Source organism: Aotus nancymaae, unplaced genomic scaffold (genome assembly GCF_030222135.1).
Source record: "Aotus nancymaae isolate 86718 unplaced genomic scaffold, 86718_ANA_hifiasm-v0.15.2.pri h1tg000021l, whole genome shotgun sequence".
Classification (NCBI taxonomy): domain Eukaryota; kingdom Metazoa; phylum Chordata; class Mammalia; order Primates; family Aotidae; genus Aotus; species Aotus nancymaae.
Window position 1 is genome coordinate 16,165,370 of NW_026988433.1, and position 18,106 is coordinate 16,183,475.

General features: G+C 43.0%; 1 protein-coding gene across 3 annotated transcripts in view; it reads right to left on the reverse strand.

Annotated features, from left to right (window-relative positions):
- LOC105728572 (E3 ubiquitin-protein ligase RNFT2) overlaps positions 1-18,106 on the reverse strand; it is a 292,363-nt gene that overhangs the window by 70,072 nt on the left and 204,185 nt on the right. For 2 of the 3 annotated variants that reach the window (XM_012468996.2, XM_012468998.2), the window contains 2 exons: positions 14,635-14,799; positions 10,485-10,573 (listed from right to left, as the gene is read on the reverse strand). In XM_012468996.2, the coding sequence (XP_012324419.2) occupies positions 10,485-10,573; positions 14,635-14,799 (254 nt within the window). The remainder of the gene's footprint in view (positions 1-10,484; positions 10,574-14,634; positions 14,800-18,106) is intronic. The other variant, XM_012468997.2, reaches the window with a different exon arrangement.

The following is an 18,106-nucleotide window of genomic DNA, read 5'->3' on the forward strand; positions in this document are numbered from 1 at the left end:
CAGCCCAATCCTACCAATCCCTCAAGGTCTAACACAGCCCTCCCCTCCTCCATGAAGCCTGAAGCTTTCTGACTCAACTACTGTGCCCTTCATCTGATGAAACAGCTTTTATTACTACAGCCCATCTGCACTGATCGTCTCCTCAACTTGACTGTAAAGTCTTCAAGAAGGCCCTATTGCAATGCCATAGCCTCCATCACACTGCCTTACGCAGGGTTAACAATACATAAATGGTTATTGAAAGGGGGTGTCCACCGGACTGGTTTGAGAGATACCTCTTTATTTCCACTGCCTACCTTCCAGTGGTAATGATTAGTGAAACACCCAGAATGCACACATTGATGTCCATTAGACTGCTTCCGTTTATTTCCAAACTGATTGAAAACTATAAAACATGGGATAAGCTAAATTATTTCAATAAAAGTGAAATTTTCCATATATCTATTTAATTAACTTCATTCTTCATGATCAAAAGGTATGATAATAACATAAATGTTTTGCTGCAAAATGACTCAGGCGGCAAGATATAAAAGCCTCTACATCTCCTGTATTGACAGGAACTGAGACTAAATATCCTATTGCAGCAGGTACTGCGTTATGACTCAGCAGCGGGCTCTCGAATCTAACACAAGTGAAAGCCATGAGAGCACGGGAGGCAGCTTCCATGCTAATGAACTTAAAGAAACAGACATTTTTGAAAGGGTAAAATACTGGTTGGGGCAGAGGGACCTGGACCAAGCCCTAAATGTGATCTAAAAGTGCTGAACAACATTGGCCAGGATAAGCAAGAACAGATAACGAATGGAGGTAGGGAAAAAGGCTGATCTTTCTCCAGAGCTCCAGATGTCTTTATCGCTGCCTAATGACAATTACACTCAACCAATTAAGACGCCACGATGACAGTTGCATTGTCAGTAAGCCTTTGGACCCCAATGTTGATGGCTCTCTAATTAGTGTCTGTACAAAGTACAACTGCAACTAATACACAAGCTGATGTAAGAACACTCAGGAAAAACTGAAGAAGAAAGAAGCCTTTTCCAATGAGGATATGCCCAGCCCAGTGAAGCTGTGTGCTTTCCCAGTCTTTTCTATACTTGGCAAGGTTGCGTTTACCTCTAAATAAATAGGTCAGAGACCATAGCTGATTTTTTGTTGAAAGAATGGGAATAGAGCCTCTCTCAAGCTCTGCATGCCAGAGCGACTGCCAATTTAAAATGATTTACCACCAAAGAGCTTTCATTAACTAGTAAGTTTCCAATAAGCAGACTACTTGTTTGGACCAAGGGACTAGAAGAATAAGAAGGAAGAAATACTGTACAGCTAAAAACAACCTTTCTTCTTCATAAGTATCCAGCAGCACTTCCATTTTGCTTCCATGTGTCAGCTCTTATTTGCTAAAAACAAAATTTTGTAAGGCCCTTCCTAGGAAGCTGGGGGGTTGTTTTGATTGAAGAATGCTGAGAAGTAAGTAAGGTTAAGTGACTTATCCAGGGTCACAAGAAACATTTTAGAGGCACAGTTGGGATCAAAATGTGTCCTAGGATTTTCCTCAATCATTGCTTAGCCAACAAGCCACTCTGCCTCCTCAGATGACACTGTCTTTAAACAAATACTGCTTTTAAGAACCATCCCAATTTAAGTGCAATATAAGGAATTTATTGTTTTCAATATTGTGACTCAGGTTTGCAGGACACAGCCCCTGACCCTAACCCATCAATTCGACCACTAAATTGCAAGTGGAAGGTAAGAAGCCAACAGAAAAGGCTCAGTAGGTGGGGAGCAGGACCGTGGGCTGAGCAGATGCAACCTGTGCCTCCCGTGCCTGCTTCCAGAGGATGCGGGAGAATATATGGAACCGTTAGTAAGACTTCTCTCTTGACAGGCTCATACACAAACAGCCACTCCCAAACCAAGTCACAGTTCTATTCTGATCAGGCACCCAGAGCAGCCAAGAGAGGCCCTGTTATGAGGCTTCAAGCCAGGAACAGCAAATGGTTTCATTTGTGTGTGGCTGCCTAGAGCCCTGTGTTGAGAAGGATTCTGAAGCTGTGTTTCATCTAGCTTACCAGAAACACAAATGCAGTAATGGGTTATTCGTCATCACTACTGGCTGGGGAGTGGGGAGGACAGCATCTTTGCCCCATACAAAACTCTAACTGGCCAAGTCCTAGTCGTCCTTCCGGATTCAGGTGAAAAGTTGTTTCCAAGGAGGAAGTTAGCCTGATGCTAACCCTGTACGAGATGCCTCTCCCTAGCATGTTATGGCGCCATGCTCCTCCCCAACCCTAACACCTCCCACAATGAAAACACCAGTAACTGGATCCCCTGCCAGCCTACAAACTTCCCATGAGCAAGGGGGCTGTGTGTGGTATTCATCCATGCTTAGTGGATGCTGATGGAATGAATGAATCTACTGACTTAAACCTGAAGATGAAAGTGGTTTAAAGCCTACTGAGCAATCAGGCAGAGGCTCCTAAAACTGCAGTGTCCACATTTCAAGAAACATTCATGCCCTTAGCATGTAAAGGTTTGAAGAACTATTCACTTGCTCCGTAATACCAAAGAATACCAATCAATAAAAGCAAGAGTATTTACTATTTTCCACAAAACATGGCAGGGTTGTATTATGCAATTAACAAAATGAACTAAATCCCACAGTGCAGAGTCCTTCTGTGGAAATGCACTACAACAAACATCAAGTGGGGCTTAAGACGCATCAATTGAAAAATAATGAACGTCTTAATGGACCTTACGAGATACATGCACTACACACTTAAAACTGTTTTCCATACATCTTGGTTAATCACAATCAATAGAGTCAGAGTCAATGATGATTATGCAGAGTTATTGTAGCTGTGGCCCTTCCCATTATTCCTTGGAGAACCAGAGATGGATAAATGCAGTCATGAGTTCACCAGTATTTATTAAGGATATTCTGGAGCTCCTTCATTAAAGATATAACAAATGTAATGCTCTCCTCTACTCACTTATCAATATCTTACCTCAGACTTATTTACCAGAAGAGCATGTATACCTCACAGTAGAAAATAAATAAATTTAAAAGTATTTTTAAAAAGAGGTCCCTAACGGGTAATGATCGAATTCCTTATGGGAAACAGTCCAATGTCACAATCAGCAGCAGCAGAAAATCTATACAAAACAAGGTTTAAAGGAAAACTGTTAGGGGAAAAAGGGTTTTAAAAAAGGAGAAAGATGGAAAGCACATCCTTAGTAAGTATATACGGGCAACATTTATCTCACACCACCTTATACCTATGTTATTTACGAAGCGTCTGTTATCTCAACAGCCCCAAAGTAATCCATAAGCAGAATCTATTTTTTACACATTCATATAAAACTAGGAGAGTGTTGGAAACATCATCTTTGAGGGCTTCAGTTCCTGAATAGAAAATATTTTTAAATCCAGGGCAAATATATACTATTTCACATTAAAGCTACGATTCAGATTTTGTCATGGTATACAGTAGATAAAAAGGTCCTTTTTAAAAAAAAAAATTTTTTTTGAGACAGTCTCTCTGTCACCAGGCTGGAATGCAATGGGCATGAAATTGGCTCACTGCAACCTCCACCTCCCAGGTTCAAGTAATTCTTGTGCCTCAGCCACCTAAGTAGCTGGGATTACAGATGTGCGCCACCATGCCCGGCTAATTTTTATATTTTTGGTAGACAGGCGGTTTCGCCACGTTGGCCAGGTTGGTCTCGAACTCCTGGCTGCAAGTGATCCACCTGCCTTGGCTTCCCAAAGTGCTAGGATTACAGGCATGCCACTGTGCTCAGCTAATAATAAGGTACATCTTTAATTACTGGAAAAAGTAGAGGACAATGTGGCTAAAATCAAGGTATTTCAAGTTACCTTAGCTGACTTTGTTTATTTTTATTTTTGTTTTTTTGAGATAGAGTCTCACTCTGGGGGGCAGCGGTACGATCTCGGCTCACTGCAGCCTCTGCCTCCTGGGTTCAAGTGATTCTCCTGACTCAGCCTCCAGAGTAGCTGGGATCACAGGCATGCACCACCACGTCCAGCTAATTTTTGTATTTTTAGTAGAGACAGGGTTTCAACTTGTTGGCCAGCCTGGTCTTGAACTGCTGACCCTAAGTGGCCCACCCACCTGGGCTTCCCAAAGTGCTGGAAATATAGGCATGAACCACTGTGCCTGGCCTGCTTAAAATGATATTTTCCAATACTTCTTAACTGTAAAACAATGATACAATTCCACTGAAGGGCCAACAGGCAAATTGAACCAACCAAAGATTCAGACACCAATTTTTACATATATAATTGGAAGCTCCAATTTTTGCTTCCTGTCTACAAAGAACTGGAAACCCTCTCACTCTGCTGCCAGGTTGTATGGACCAGGCTAAGAAAAATAAAAACACATTTAAATCAGGTCATGTCTGGCAGCTGAAGCAGCAGTCAGAGATCACTTGGTTGCTAAAGAGGTACAGGCAGTTTTGTTTTGTATCTCCTTGGGCGCACTTGCCTCAAAAGGAATGAGGCAAAAATGGGAAAACTGAGTGTTTTTAGGGAAAGAAGAGAGCGAATATTTTGCAACATTAAATGATATAGTTCTCCTTCCAACCACACTTGGCAGAGGAGAAACACGGATACACAGTCCTGTTCCTTCTAGTAAAGGCAGGAACTGTATACTACAAAGGCAGAAATCAGGGGACAAAATATTTAGGAGTAATGAAAAAAACCTCAATACAAACTGGGGGCTTGATGTTTTTTTAAAACCAAAAGGGGGAAAATGTCCTCTCATGTGAATAGAAAAGTGTGTTTTCTTATGCCAGCTAGAATATGTTGGCCTTACGAATCTCAGGTAACAATGAGGAGGAGTTTATTCCAAAACACCATCATATTCCTGGGCATCTGATAAAAGCTTCTGGTGAGCTAACAGCTTAATGGTTAGCAGAGCTGGCACAAGGCTTCCAAGGAGCTCCTGGTTCTACCTGAGATCTCTCCTTCACTAGGTGGCTCTCGTTCACTACTTATGGCAAACGAAAACTAGCCCTGCACCTCAGGTTTTATACTGTGACCTTTCTGAACTTGCGATGTCATCTGTTTGCAGCACTCAACTTTTAGAGGGCAACTGGGGAGAAGGAGAACAGTCCAAGCATCACAAAACAGAATAGGGATGTGTCCACATCCCCCTTTCTTCTATTCTTTCTCCTCCAGGATAAACATCTAATTTTCAAAACATTCTAAAATTCTAAGAGCTGTTACCACAATAAATCAAAGAAACAAACAAAAGACACGTTGCGATCAACTAACTTTCCAGACAACCTCTCTGCTAAAACACAAGGGAAACACACATGAAACCTCGCTAGTGTTTCAGGACATCCAGCAGATCAGAGAAAAATGCAGACAGGTGCTGAACTCTGAGAGAAAGACAGGTGCCTGATTCTGTAGAGATTGATGACTTTTGAACACAAAGATTTCTCAAATTAAGAAATGAGAACTTTTCACTGAAAATGGAAAGTAAAAGTTGCGTCTGAATGGCTCAGCTGCAGTTGAAAGCGCGTCCACTTATCTCTCCAACAAAGAAAAGAACTGCTGCAGGTCTTTTCTGGGCTGCTGCATATCCCTGCTAAGTGGTCAAGTGACAGCAGAGAAAGGCAAGAGCGAGGGCCAGAGAAGGCGCTCACGGAGATCATGGAAGCCCAGAGAGTGTGGGGTCGCCAAAGGGGAGTTTTCCTCCCTTACACACTTGCCTCAAAGCTTCCTGGGTCCTGGGAATGATGTTAGATTCTGAGGACATCAAGATGCTTAATACATGGCCCCACCATTTCAAGAGGGGAAAGCCAACAGGACTGAATGCTGCCAAGAGGCTGGAGAGGATGGGCCAAGAAAAGGCCATTGGTTTGTTGACCAAAAGATCACAGCTGACCTCTGAGAATGAAGCGCAGTGGAAGGGCTGGGATGGAGCCAGCTGGAGGGAGGTTAGACAGGGAGGAAGGAAGGGAGGCAGGAGGCGTGGGCTCTCATTATGTACAGCACTGACAGGAAGATGGTAGAGATGGTTTGGAGACTTCAAGTCAAAGGTTAGACTGGAAAGAAGCTGAGGGCTACAAAAGCATGTTTAAATAATTTATTAATCTGGAAAATAATAAAAATTCATTCCCCTAAATCCAGTAATTCTGCTTACAGGACTCTAGCCTAGGAAAATTATCAGGAATGCAAGACTAGGAGAGAATGGTGAAAGAACTTTAACTCTTTATTTTATACACTTATATAGAATTTCAAGTTTCTACAGTAGCATGTGTCTAATCCTTTTAAAATAAAGATTTGTAGTGCTAAAAAGGAGAAAAATTTGCAGACACCTATACATAAAATATTCATAACATACATATAACAAAACACAAGAAATGACCTTAATATCCACTATCAGGGGAATACATAGGAAAATTGGGATATAACTATTCAAAGTGCTTTTGCAACAAGTCAAAGTAAGTAATGAAAAATACACAACATGAAAAAAATTCATCAGTTTGGTGAGGGAAAAAAGCCACAAATGTAACAAAGGCTGTAATTGCATTATGAAAAAACGTGCATAGAAAAACAGACTGAAAACCAAACCGGACACATAGGAGACCTTAATAAAGGCTGTGTTCCAGGCTAGAATTTGAGTGGCTTTCTCTGCTCTACTTTCTAACATGGCCGCAAAACAACATGATTTTACCACTGCTTTTCTTTTTAAATAGACACATGCCATGAAAGAAAAACCAAAATGACGCTGTAACGGCCAAGGCTTCAGAGCAGTAAATGGGGCCTGGAGACGGCAGCCTCACCACCCAGCCCCGCCTGTGGATGCTGCAGAAACACAGCAGAGCGGCTTGGCTCACGCACACCCAGCCTGGCCCTGAGCCTTCCTCCGCCACCTCACGCAAGATGAGGGTCTGGGAAAGGATCATCTCTAAAGTTCCTTCCAGGTTTAAAAGTGTATGATTCTAGGTTGAGAAAAGTAACAGACATCTGCATTTCTCTAGTTTCCCACATAACACAGTATACCAGTGGTGGGGGGCAAGGGAAGTCTGTGTATTCCGTTTTACTGCTTACTCCATATAAAACAGTATGCATTTAATGAAATCTTACTTACCACTCAAGAGTTTTAAAAAGTGCTAACCTGTAATTCCAGTACATTGGGAGGCCAAGGTAGGCAGGCTGCTTGAAGTCAAGGGTTTGAGACCAGCCTGGCCAACAATCCTGTCTCTACTAAAAATACAAAAATTAGCTGGGCATGGTGGCCTGTAGTCCCAGCTACTCGGGAGGCTGAGACAGGAGAATCGCTTGAATCCAGGAGGCAGAGGTTGCAGTGAGCCAAGATCGCACCACTGCACTCCAGCCTAGGCAAGAGAGTGAGACTGTGCCTCAAAAAAATAAAAATTTAAATTTAAATTTAAAAACATGCTTACAAATTGCTGGAAAGAAAATCTAGTACATGGCTGTAAAGTTAAATATTATTTCCAAGTGAAATAATAATATAAAACAAAAATGTTTCAGGGAACTGGTGAGGCCACATGCTGAGCTGCCCTGTCAGCAGCAGACGGTCCCTTCTCCAGGAGTTCTGAGAAGACTGGACGCTGGGCTACAGTGCTAGAGAACCTCTGGGAGGAGACAGGACTGGAGTAAGCCTTAAAGAATGGGTTCTGGGTTTCTTTTGAGTTGATGAAAATGTTCTGGAATTAGATAGCGGTGTTGGTTGCACAACCTTGTAAATTTACTAAAAAAAAATCACTGAATTATACAATTTGAAAGGGTGAATTTTATGGCATGTGAATTATACAGTCATGTGTCACTTAACGGCAGGGATACATTCTGAAAAACGCATCCTTTGGCAAGTTTATCATTGTGCAAACATCATAGAGTGTTCTAACACAAACCAGATGGTAGAGCCTACCATACACCCAGGGTACATGAATGGCCAGTATCATATATGGGACCTGTCATTGACTTAAACGCTGTTATGCAGCATATGACTGTATTTCAACTAAAAAAATGATGCGGTCAGAGGTAACCAAATAAAACAGTGTGGAAAACCAAAGGTACACTTGACAAGAGTAATAAGGAAAAAGGTAGCTTGGAAAGAAATGTCAAAGAACTCCGAATGTCAGGAAAAGTTAACTGGAAATTATTTGTAAGATTGTAGGGTAAACAAAGACTCATGGACAAAATGGTGAACAATCAAAAGCTTTGGGAAAAACATCTGTTTCCCCACTGGAAAAACAAGCCTCAGGTAGGCAGGGGCCAAGTCCTGTTCACATGATGGGTATTTGAGTGTCAAATGCATTTATGAATGAGTGACTATTTTCAGATTTTGCTGGTTTAAGTGAAAAGAAAAGTGGGGAAGAACCAAGACTGGGTCCATCATGAGGTTCACTGCAATGAATATCAATCTGGGCCTATGCAACACTACCCCAAACTAGGAACACTGACACAGAAAGCTGAAAAGGTGAGAAGAGACTCTGTAGCAGTCTTTGCCCTCCATCAATGACGTGAAACGTACCTACTAGGTGTAAATGCAAAAATCCTTCACAGTTTAGCTCTAGGTACCTAAAACTAAGTCTCTGAACAGACTCCACTTGTGCAAAACAAAGAGAAAAAGGAAGAAAAAAAGAAAATAAGAGAAACACAAGGTAAATACAAGAGAAAGAAGGGGTGAGATGGCCACTGTCTCTTTAAGAAGCTCCTTGGAGATACATAACTGTAGAAAGCCTGGTGAATTCAACATTGATTGGGAATGAGGTAACCACAAACACCGCTGTCTCAAATGAAAAGGGATTCAAGATCTGACCCAGAAAACAAGCATCGTAACCACCAGATAAAATTTTAATGATAAACACAAGATGCTCTACATACAAGCAAGACTGAAGTCTCTCATGCTAAGCCATCAGTGTAAGGTTTTCTTAGAAAGAGGAGCCGCAAGGAGCCTCTCTGACCCACAGATCAAGTTTCATCCTATTGATCCGCAGAACTCTGCCATCGTTTTGCTCTGTGCTGGCACGATCTGTAATATTGAACAGACCCCGAGGGAACAGAGAGGCAGGGAAAGAAGGACTGGCATCTGGACTTGTAGGGGGCCTGCCCTTCGGGAGCTCCAGAGAAGAAATTCATAATTGGCTTTGAGATGAAAGGTTCTCCTTTATTTTTAAGTTCTTTTGCGACTCCTTCAGTCTAGTCTCAGCATTCTGTCCTCAAGTGTCTTCTAACACTCTAGCCAGAGATCCCTTTAAGCTGGAATGATCTAAGTACCTTTTGGAGTTCCCACCAAATTGTAGCATTTGTGGGTAGAAAGGAGCTGTATATCAGGTGATCATAGGCCCACATTTTAGCGATGAGGTAGAGAAGTCCAACGTGCACTGATAACGTAATGGACAGAATTGCAGGTATCTGGACCATCCATCTTTCTACAACTAGTTTAGCAGCACTCCCAAGAAGGGCTTTCACCTCTAAATCACAGCCAGGAAAACAGAAGCTGAGGAAAAGCATTCCTCCTGGGTATATCTTGTTTAAAGCAGAAATACTTTTTTCATAGGCACTGTATACCACGAAATATTAAAATAAACCGACTATTTGGGATTTCTATTCAAAAGGTGCTCTTTAAGGAATGCTGCTTAAGAAAAGATTTTTCTTTAGAGAAAAGGACTCCTCTACCACTGAGTTTTCAAGGCCAAGGTTGGTTTTCTTTTCCCTAGGCAGGAACTTCCCTGAACCATCTCATTCCATAGCTGGCCCAGACTCAGAAACTTAAGTGCTCTGGTCTCTACTTTATGGCATGAAGTATACAATCTGAGGCTGTAGTTCATGACATATTCCTAACCCAAAAAAAACACTTATCTTCTTATTGTACAGTAAATAAATATATAAATGTACCTCTGTAGCAAAATAGGAAGACTTCATCAAAGTGGTTTTTGGGACAGAAGCTGAAGGAATTTACAGAAGCTAAAATTAAATTTCTTGGCCATGGAGACTAATAAAAAAAAAAACCCTATTTCAGGACAACTTAAGTAACAAATACAAACTATATGGTGGGGAAGGAAGATTATGTGTGGTCACAGCCCTTCCTCACAATAAGGGCTTCAGAAAAAGAGAATGAGAACAGGGCCTGTCTGTGCCAACACTTATTATTTTTGCTTGACTTTTTTTTGTCTTCATAAAATACAAACTGTTTGCCTTAATGAAAATCTCACATAACATGCCACAAGAGTGATTTAAAAGCTGGGAAAGACATATTGAGACGAATGGATCACAGATCCGCTCCGCACCATGTGCTTCTCACCCTCGCTGCAGGGCTCTCACGTCCTCAGGAACAGAATCACGAAGACTCTCCCTCCTCCACATGGGCTGTAACTGAGGGAGGTACATGCTCTTAAGGGAAGCTAAGGTCACTGCTGCTTAGAGAGTGGTACGTGAAAAATGAAAGACCTTCAGATGCAGAGCACTCAGCAGAAACAGTTTTGCTTACCCAGCAATGACCACACCATCGTGAGAATGCACATCACACAAAACTGCGTCAGGAATGTGCTCCAGCTCGCTCACAGTGCCTTTGCGATTCTGCATGAAGAAAAGGGGATGCAGTTTAGACTATTCTTGGGACAGCCCGAAAGCCAAGCATTGCGCTTTCACCTATTTTCCACAGCAATTCTCTAGGAAAACCATAGCATGGACAGCACTGCATTCAAAGTTCTGTGGGCATTCAAAAGGACAAAGATGATGCCTAATATGCTAGGCTGTTAAGCATGTGTGAACTACCACATATCCCAAAGGCACTAACTCGAGGACATGGGCTGTGTGAGACACTGTCCCTGTCCTCCAGGAGGTTACAGAATAGAAAGGAAATATGTGCTCACCAATAACTACCATCCACAGTAGGTAAGCAAGTATCTGTCTGGAGTGGCAAGTATCTAAAGAAACTTATAAAAGTCTATGAAAAAGTTCAGTGCAGCAGAGAGAAAGTATTACATGATACCTTACCTGTTAACTCTTATAAGGACTCTCAGAATAAAATGCAAAATTGTATACAAATAGATAAAGATCAGGATAAAGAAAGGAAAAGAGATGATACTATTTTTAATTGAGAGGTCAGAGGTTTCATAGAAATGGTATTTAAAGGAAACTCTAAGCCAGGCACAGTGGCTCATGCCTGTAATCCCAGCACTTTGGGAGGCAGAGGCAGGAAGATCACTTGAGCCCAGAAGTTTGAGTCCAATACAGGGCAACCCCATCTCTGCAAAAAATTTAAAAGGTAGTCAAGTGTAGTGGCATGCACCTGTAGTCCCAGCTATCTGAGAGGCTGAGGCAGGAGGATCACTTGAGTCCAAGAGCTTAAGGCTGCAGGGAGCTACAACTGCAACACTGTACTTCAGCCTGAACAAGAAAGTGAGAACCTATCTCTAAAAAAAAAAAAAAAAAATTAAATTGAATTAAAATGCAGGGAATCTAAATGGATATAAAGTATTTACATGTGGGAGGTTGGGAAAAGTTAAGCCACGAGCATGAATAAAGGTATTCAAGAATCCCATAATTTCAACTTTACCAAACTGGGACAAGGACTAGAAATAGTGCAAGTGCCCAGCACAGTTCTTAACATACAGACAGTGTCCAATAAGTGGTAGCCATTATTATTATTTCTACTAATAGGAAAAAGATGCCATCATTCCATTAAAATACACATTTATTAAGCACCTAGACTCCAGAAACTGAGCAAAGTAATTTGCATGATGGTCTTAACTTAATCCAAGGAATGAGTCTAAGTCTGAGAGACGAAACTGGACACATCCATATGCAGCCATCCTGCAAGTGGAGATATGGGGAGGGAAGGCAAGGAGCTGGGCATCAGCTGTGTAAGGGCCACAGCCAAGGGTACAATAACAGAAAAGCTCTTGTGAGGGAAAAGGTATTGAAAGGAAAAGAAAGGGCCTAAGATGAAAACCTGCATTTATGCAAACACCAGGAGAAGGAACACTATGGCCACCACAACCAGTTTACCAAATCATTTCCACGTTGGCTCTGAACTGCACTTCCAGGTAAGTTCATGCATTTACAGGTCATTCTCTTTGTGGAGGTACCTAGAACCCTGGGTCCCTTCTAGGGTCTCCCCAGACACTGACTTACAAGGTATCAAACCAAATCACCTGCCTAACCCATCCTGAAGTCGAGCATGCATAGCACAGAATTCTGCATCTGTGTGCAGAGGCCTATGCGCTCCTACAGCCAACCTCACCTGAGCGCAGAGCGTGGAACAGGCTCTGCAGGAGGAGTGGCAGATGTGTGATGACAGTCATCCTCACCAGGATGCCATGAGCAGTGCCACTCCTAGCCCCACTCTAGAGATGAGAAAATGGAGGCAGACAAAGGTAAAGCAACTTGCCCTAATACTGCCTTTCTTTTTCTTTTTCTTTTTCTTTTTTGAGATGGAGTCTCACTCTGTCACCCAGGCTGGAGTGCAGTGGCGCAATCTCGGCTCACTGCAACCTCCACCTCCAGGGTTCTGGCAATTCTCCCACCTCAGCCTCTCAAGTAGCTGGGATTACAAGTGACCACCACCACGCCTAGCTAATTTTTGTATTTTTAGTAGAGACGGTGTTTCACCATGCTGGCCAGGCTGGTCTGGAACTCCTGACCTCAAGTGATCCACCCACCTCAGCCTCCCAAAGTGCTGGGATTACAGGAGTGAGCCACCGTGCCTGGCCGCCTTTCATGTTTTGATAAGGCTTTCTTTCACTCCAGAATTTCAGTAAGAATCCTACCATTACATTTAATGAAAGATACATCATTTAAAATTTCACTCCTGGAATTCTCCTTGTTAACAGTGTCAGGATATGGAGCTGAGACACTCCAAATAGAAGTCTCCCTCATGTTCAATTCGGCCTGCAGTCCACTCTACTCCATCAACAACCAGGTAGTGAGTACTTACCCAACAGATGACTTTGTGTTCATTAGAAATAAATAATAAATAGACATTCAGTTAGACTACACATAACTTGTAAAGTGTTACTAAGTGTCAGATGCTAGGTGGTGGGTCTTTAAAATATCTTCACTTCTGTCACCTCCAGACCCAATGAGGACATACCTGTCCCCTTCCCTTGCTTTATCACCAAAGAGGAAGCAAAAACCACACAACTGCTGCTTTTCTCTATCAGAGTCTGATATCTTTGAATTCAAGCCTGGGGACGCCAAATATCTCCAACTCTCCTGCTTGTAAATCTCAGAAGCATCCCTCCTTTCTGGAGAGAAAGGCCCTGTTAACACTCGGCTCTCAAGCTTTCCTTCAATCACAGCCCCTCCCACCAGGGTTAGACCCTCTGCTTTCTGGCCCCTTGTTTGTCTGGGCAGCTTTCTTTGTCACATCTTTCTGCCTGTGTCCATCACATGGACCAACCCAGGCACACAGGCAAAAGGGAACGGGGGCTTCCTCCAGATGAGTTTATTACCTTAGGTGAATAGAAACGGGCACTGTGGACCAGCATGACTCATCTTAGTGGTTGTGCCTTAATGGTCTAAGAAGGGATAGCCACATTAACTCTCAGAACAGTCGTTCTGGACTTGAGGGGTTTGACCCCCAGGGGACATCCAGCAATGTCTAAGGACATTTCTAGTTGTCATGACTTGAGGGAGGAGGAGAATGCTACTGGCGTCTAATGGGGAGAGGCCAGAGATACTGCTCAACACCCTGCAATGCACAGGACAGCCCCCAACAAAAAGAATTATCTGGCCCCAAATGTCACTAGTGCTGCGGCTGAGAACCCCTGAATTAGAGAGACTCCGCTCTTATTGACTTTGCCAGAAACCGTGTGAGCCTTCCCAGATCAAGCGTATCGGTCACTAATCAGGTTAGGAGATGACTAGGGACAGACAGGCACATAGGCAATATGTCACTATCAGTAATGCACAAAAGCTTGTTAATCTCAAAGTCTATTAGGATTGACCTTTATGGGAGGAAAGAGAATGGTTCCATCCCTTCTCTACCACTGAATCTCCAGCCTCCCAGGTGGGAAAGAAACACTGCCACCACGCTGCTGCCTCGTCAGGCCTTGAACAGCTTTATGTAACAAGGTTCTTGACAGTTACCTCCTATGGAAACACTTCACTGTGCGCATTCTTAGCTGTGAGCTAATATTTCTGTAGAGACTCTGAAGTGATAAATGTTATGGAAGCACGCCAGTAGGTTATGTGAGGGAAGAGAAGACAGTGCTTAGGATGTTTCATCATCTCCCTCTTACATTTACTAGAAATGGCATTTTCAGCTCCTTTATTGTATGCAGGTACTGCTTTTGCTTTCTGGGTCCCTCCAGAGAGTCCGTGACAGTGAAAGGGGCTTCACAGAGCACTCCTCTGACCACCCTAATATCAGAGAGGAAGAGGCTGGTAACCCAATCTAACCTTCCCTCTCCTGCAGAATAAGAGGATGCTCCCAAATCTTGAGGCTGAAAATGGAGGCCGATCATCTAATGGGGAACAAAATGGGCAACAAGTCACCAACAGCTGAAGGGGCGGCTCAGTGGACCCCTCTCCCTTCACTGTTGGGAATTAATCTCAGGCTATGGGCAAGAGCTTGGATTCCCACGTCCTTGAAGGCTATTCTTTCCCAGGTAATAAGACTGGCCACCGCCCACCTTCCAGTTGGTTTGTAACATGTGTTCCTTGGCTCGGCATTCTTGGAAGATGAGCTTCCAGCAAGAATAGTCTGAGATGCTGCTATCCGGAAGGTGCCCTTCCTGCTGGCACAGCCTGTACCACAGCACCTCATCCTCTGCAATCACCTTCCACGTCTTGCTCACCTAAAACAGCAGAAGTGACACAAATGTCAAATTCTGCAATTAGAGAAGCCCCTTGTCATCCAAAAATCAATCAACACCTATATTATTGCCTGGGTTTATGGCAGGATAAAATGTCTCACTAACAAAACACTCTGAGGTGAAAAAAAATACAAGCAAATGTTTCCAGTTTTATCTTTCAAGATTTCAAAATTGTTGTACCACCATGTAATATCACATTTTAGACTACTTGGTTAAATTGTAATCTAACAAATAAGAGAAGAAAACACACAAATACATAAAATGCAAAAAATACAAGTTTTTATGTGATAATTAGCTATACAATCATACAGAGCTTTTCAGAACAGAATCTCTTTACTTTTGACAAACAGCACTTGTATTTTCACCTTATAGAATTGAAAATTGATGACCTCTGAAATCAAAGGCTGTCATAAAATTACCCATAACCCAAACTCCCCATCATGTAAAAAATTATAATTTAAATTGCATGTTAGAATTTAGATTTTAAATATACATATATTTAACTGAAAACTCAAGCCATTAGCCAGGACTGTAAGATCAGATTTAGAAAAATTAATGTTATGTCTGGCCTGACTTTCAAATCCCAACAGTATCCAGAGGAAATGGCCATTTTAACTATTAGCACTTTGTTTTCCAACACTAATTTAGGGGAACAATGGGTTTACTTCATCATAGGATAATGTGCAAAGTTGGCCAGACTGCAAAAGATGGACTCTGTTGGCAGATGAGACACTGATCCAGCAGATCGGCATGATCCAGGTCTGCAGAGCATTCTGGGAATGCAGGATCAAGTGCCTGATGCTTTCTGCCCATCCAAAAGTTGAGACTCGGTCTAATGAAGAGTGGTGACCAGTAGATTACAGTACACTGTACTCTTTAACGCTCCCTTAAGGCCACTTCAAGACTCAGAGACAGAGACAGAAAGAAGGAAAATGAGAGAAAGTAGAGACCAGACTCTTACTGCACAAAGGGCCTCGGTTGATAAAGCACTGACAGAGTTAGCTTTCGGGATGGCAGAGTAAAGACCTCCAAAGACCTGCTCCTCCACAATGGCAGTAAGAATTCTGCCAAAAATGATCAACTTTTTCAGAATCTGGAAAGTAATAAAAGGATTGCAACATTCTGAGGAGCATTCATCCAAGGAAAGTGGCTGAATCTCAGTAAGACCAGTGACATCTGAGTTGTTTTAATGTGTGCTAATTCAGTTTCCTTCTCCAGCTCCAGGATTGCTTAAAAATCAACAGCCTCATGAAGATGGCAGCTGTAAAAGACAGCAGCCTGGCAGCCATTAGAGAGGCCAGATAAGTTTAGAGCTCCCCAAAAATCAAATTCCCAGAGAACTGTCACCATTTGACCTGGCTGGCAGCTTGCCAGCAAGCTCTAGTCTCAAGGTTTGTCTTTATCTAACCTGGCTGAGCACTCTCTCTGTCCTATCTCCAGGGCATTTGCCCAAAACAGTAAGCGGAAACTACTTAACTCTGCAGCTGCCTAGAGTGGCACTGTCAGCTGGGGCTAACAAGAGGCTGACCAAAAAGCCTGAAAGAAAAAGCTGAGAAAAGGGATGTCCATAGGGGGCTCTGAAAGGCTCTAATGTATTCCAGGGAGTCTGGAATGCCATATGAATGCACAGGGCTGTGTGTGTACCCAGGAAAGACCTGAGAAGGTCCTAACCTCTCCCCTCTGGCTGACCCTGAGGCTCTGCACAAGCAGGAAGTGAAGGCTAAGGCAGAGCTGTAAGTTGCTAGAACGGTGAAGCAGTACCCCAATATACAGAAAGCACCTCAGCAAAGGCTGGGAGACTTACTGGTTCAATGGATTTAAGGAAATCTCCAGTTGATCACTAGCTAACCACTAAGCTAACCAACCAGAGACTTCAGTAGTTGCACATAACAAAGAATACAAATTAGAGAATTAGTACAGAAAAGTCACTAAACAAACAGCAGCAACAACAAAAATAACAGCAACAACAACAAATTCTGCAGAGGCAGAAGGATTTTATTTCCAGAGTTTCCATCATTTAAAATGTCCAGTTTTTAATAAAAGTATAAAAACATGCAAAGCAGCAAGGAAGTAGGGCCCATACACAGGGAAAACAGCACTCAACAGAAACTATCCCTAAGAAAGTCCAGACGCTAGACTCACTAAAGAGAGACTTTAAATAAGCTATTATAAAAATGTTCAAAATACTAAAAGAAAGCATGTCTAAAGAAATAAAAGAAAGTAGAAGAACAATGTCTTACTAAACAGAAGATACTGATAAAGAGATAGAAATTATCTGTTAAAAAAAATAGAAAGACTTAGGAGGATCCAAGATGGCCAAACAGGAACAGCTCTGGAGCGCAGTTCCCAGTGAAAACAATGCAGAGGGTGAGTGATCACCACATTTCCAAACAAGTCATTACTGCCCACAGACCAGGAGGTTCCTGGGCTGAAAAGCACCATGAGTTTCCAGCATGGCTGCTTCAGCTGGCGCAGCAGGTCTCCACATAAAAACTCACACAAATCTGGGAGGCCGTTTCAACTGGCGCCTGGAACGCCTGGGAGACAGAGCCACCCATTCAACTGAAAAAAAGGGGGCTGAAACAGGGAGCCAGGTGATCTGGCTCAGCGAGTCCCACCCCCACAAAGACCAGCAATCTGAAACGCTCTGGATTGAGAGTTTCGCAGCAAGCACAGCTGGACCCAGGACAGTCCAGCTCTGTGCGGGGAAGGGCGTCCACCATTACTGAGGCAGTCCACCACTGTTTAGGCAGTCTCCTATTACCGAGGTAGTCTGCCATTATTAAGGCAGTCCACCATTACTGAGACAGAGTACCATTACTGAGGCAGTTCTAACTATACCTCTGTAAACAAAACCGCAAGGAAGTTCACACAGCAGCTGGGCAGAGCCCATGGCAGCTCAGCAACGCCTCTGCTGGCAGACTGTGACTAGGCTACCTCCTTGCTGGGCAGGGCATCTCTGAAAAAAGGCAGCAGCACGTCAAGAACTTACAAATAAAACCCCACCTTCCCAGGACAGAGCACCTAAGAAAAAAGGCAGTTAAGAGTTCCGCTGCAGCAGACTTAAACGTACCTGCCCAGCAGCTCTGAATGAAACAATGGAGCTCACAGCTCAGAACTTGATTTTCTGTAAGGGACAGACTGTCTCCTCAAGCAGCTCCCTAACTCCCATATATCCAAAGAGACACCTCATAAAGGAGAGCTCAAGCTGACATCTGGTGGGTGTCCTGAGACGAAGACAACAGAAGAAGAAACTGGCAGCAACCCTTACTGTTCTGCAGCCACTGCA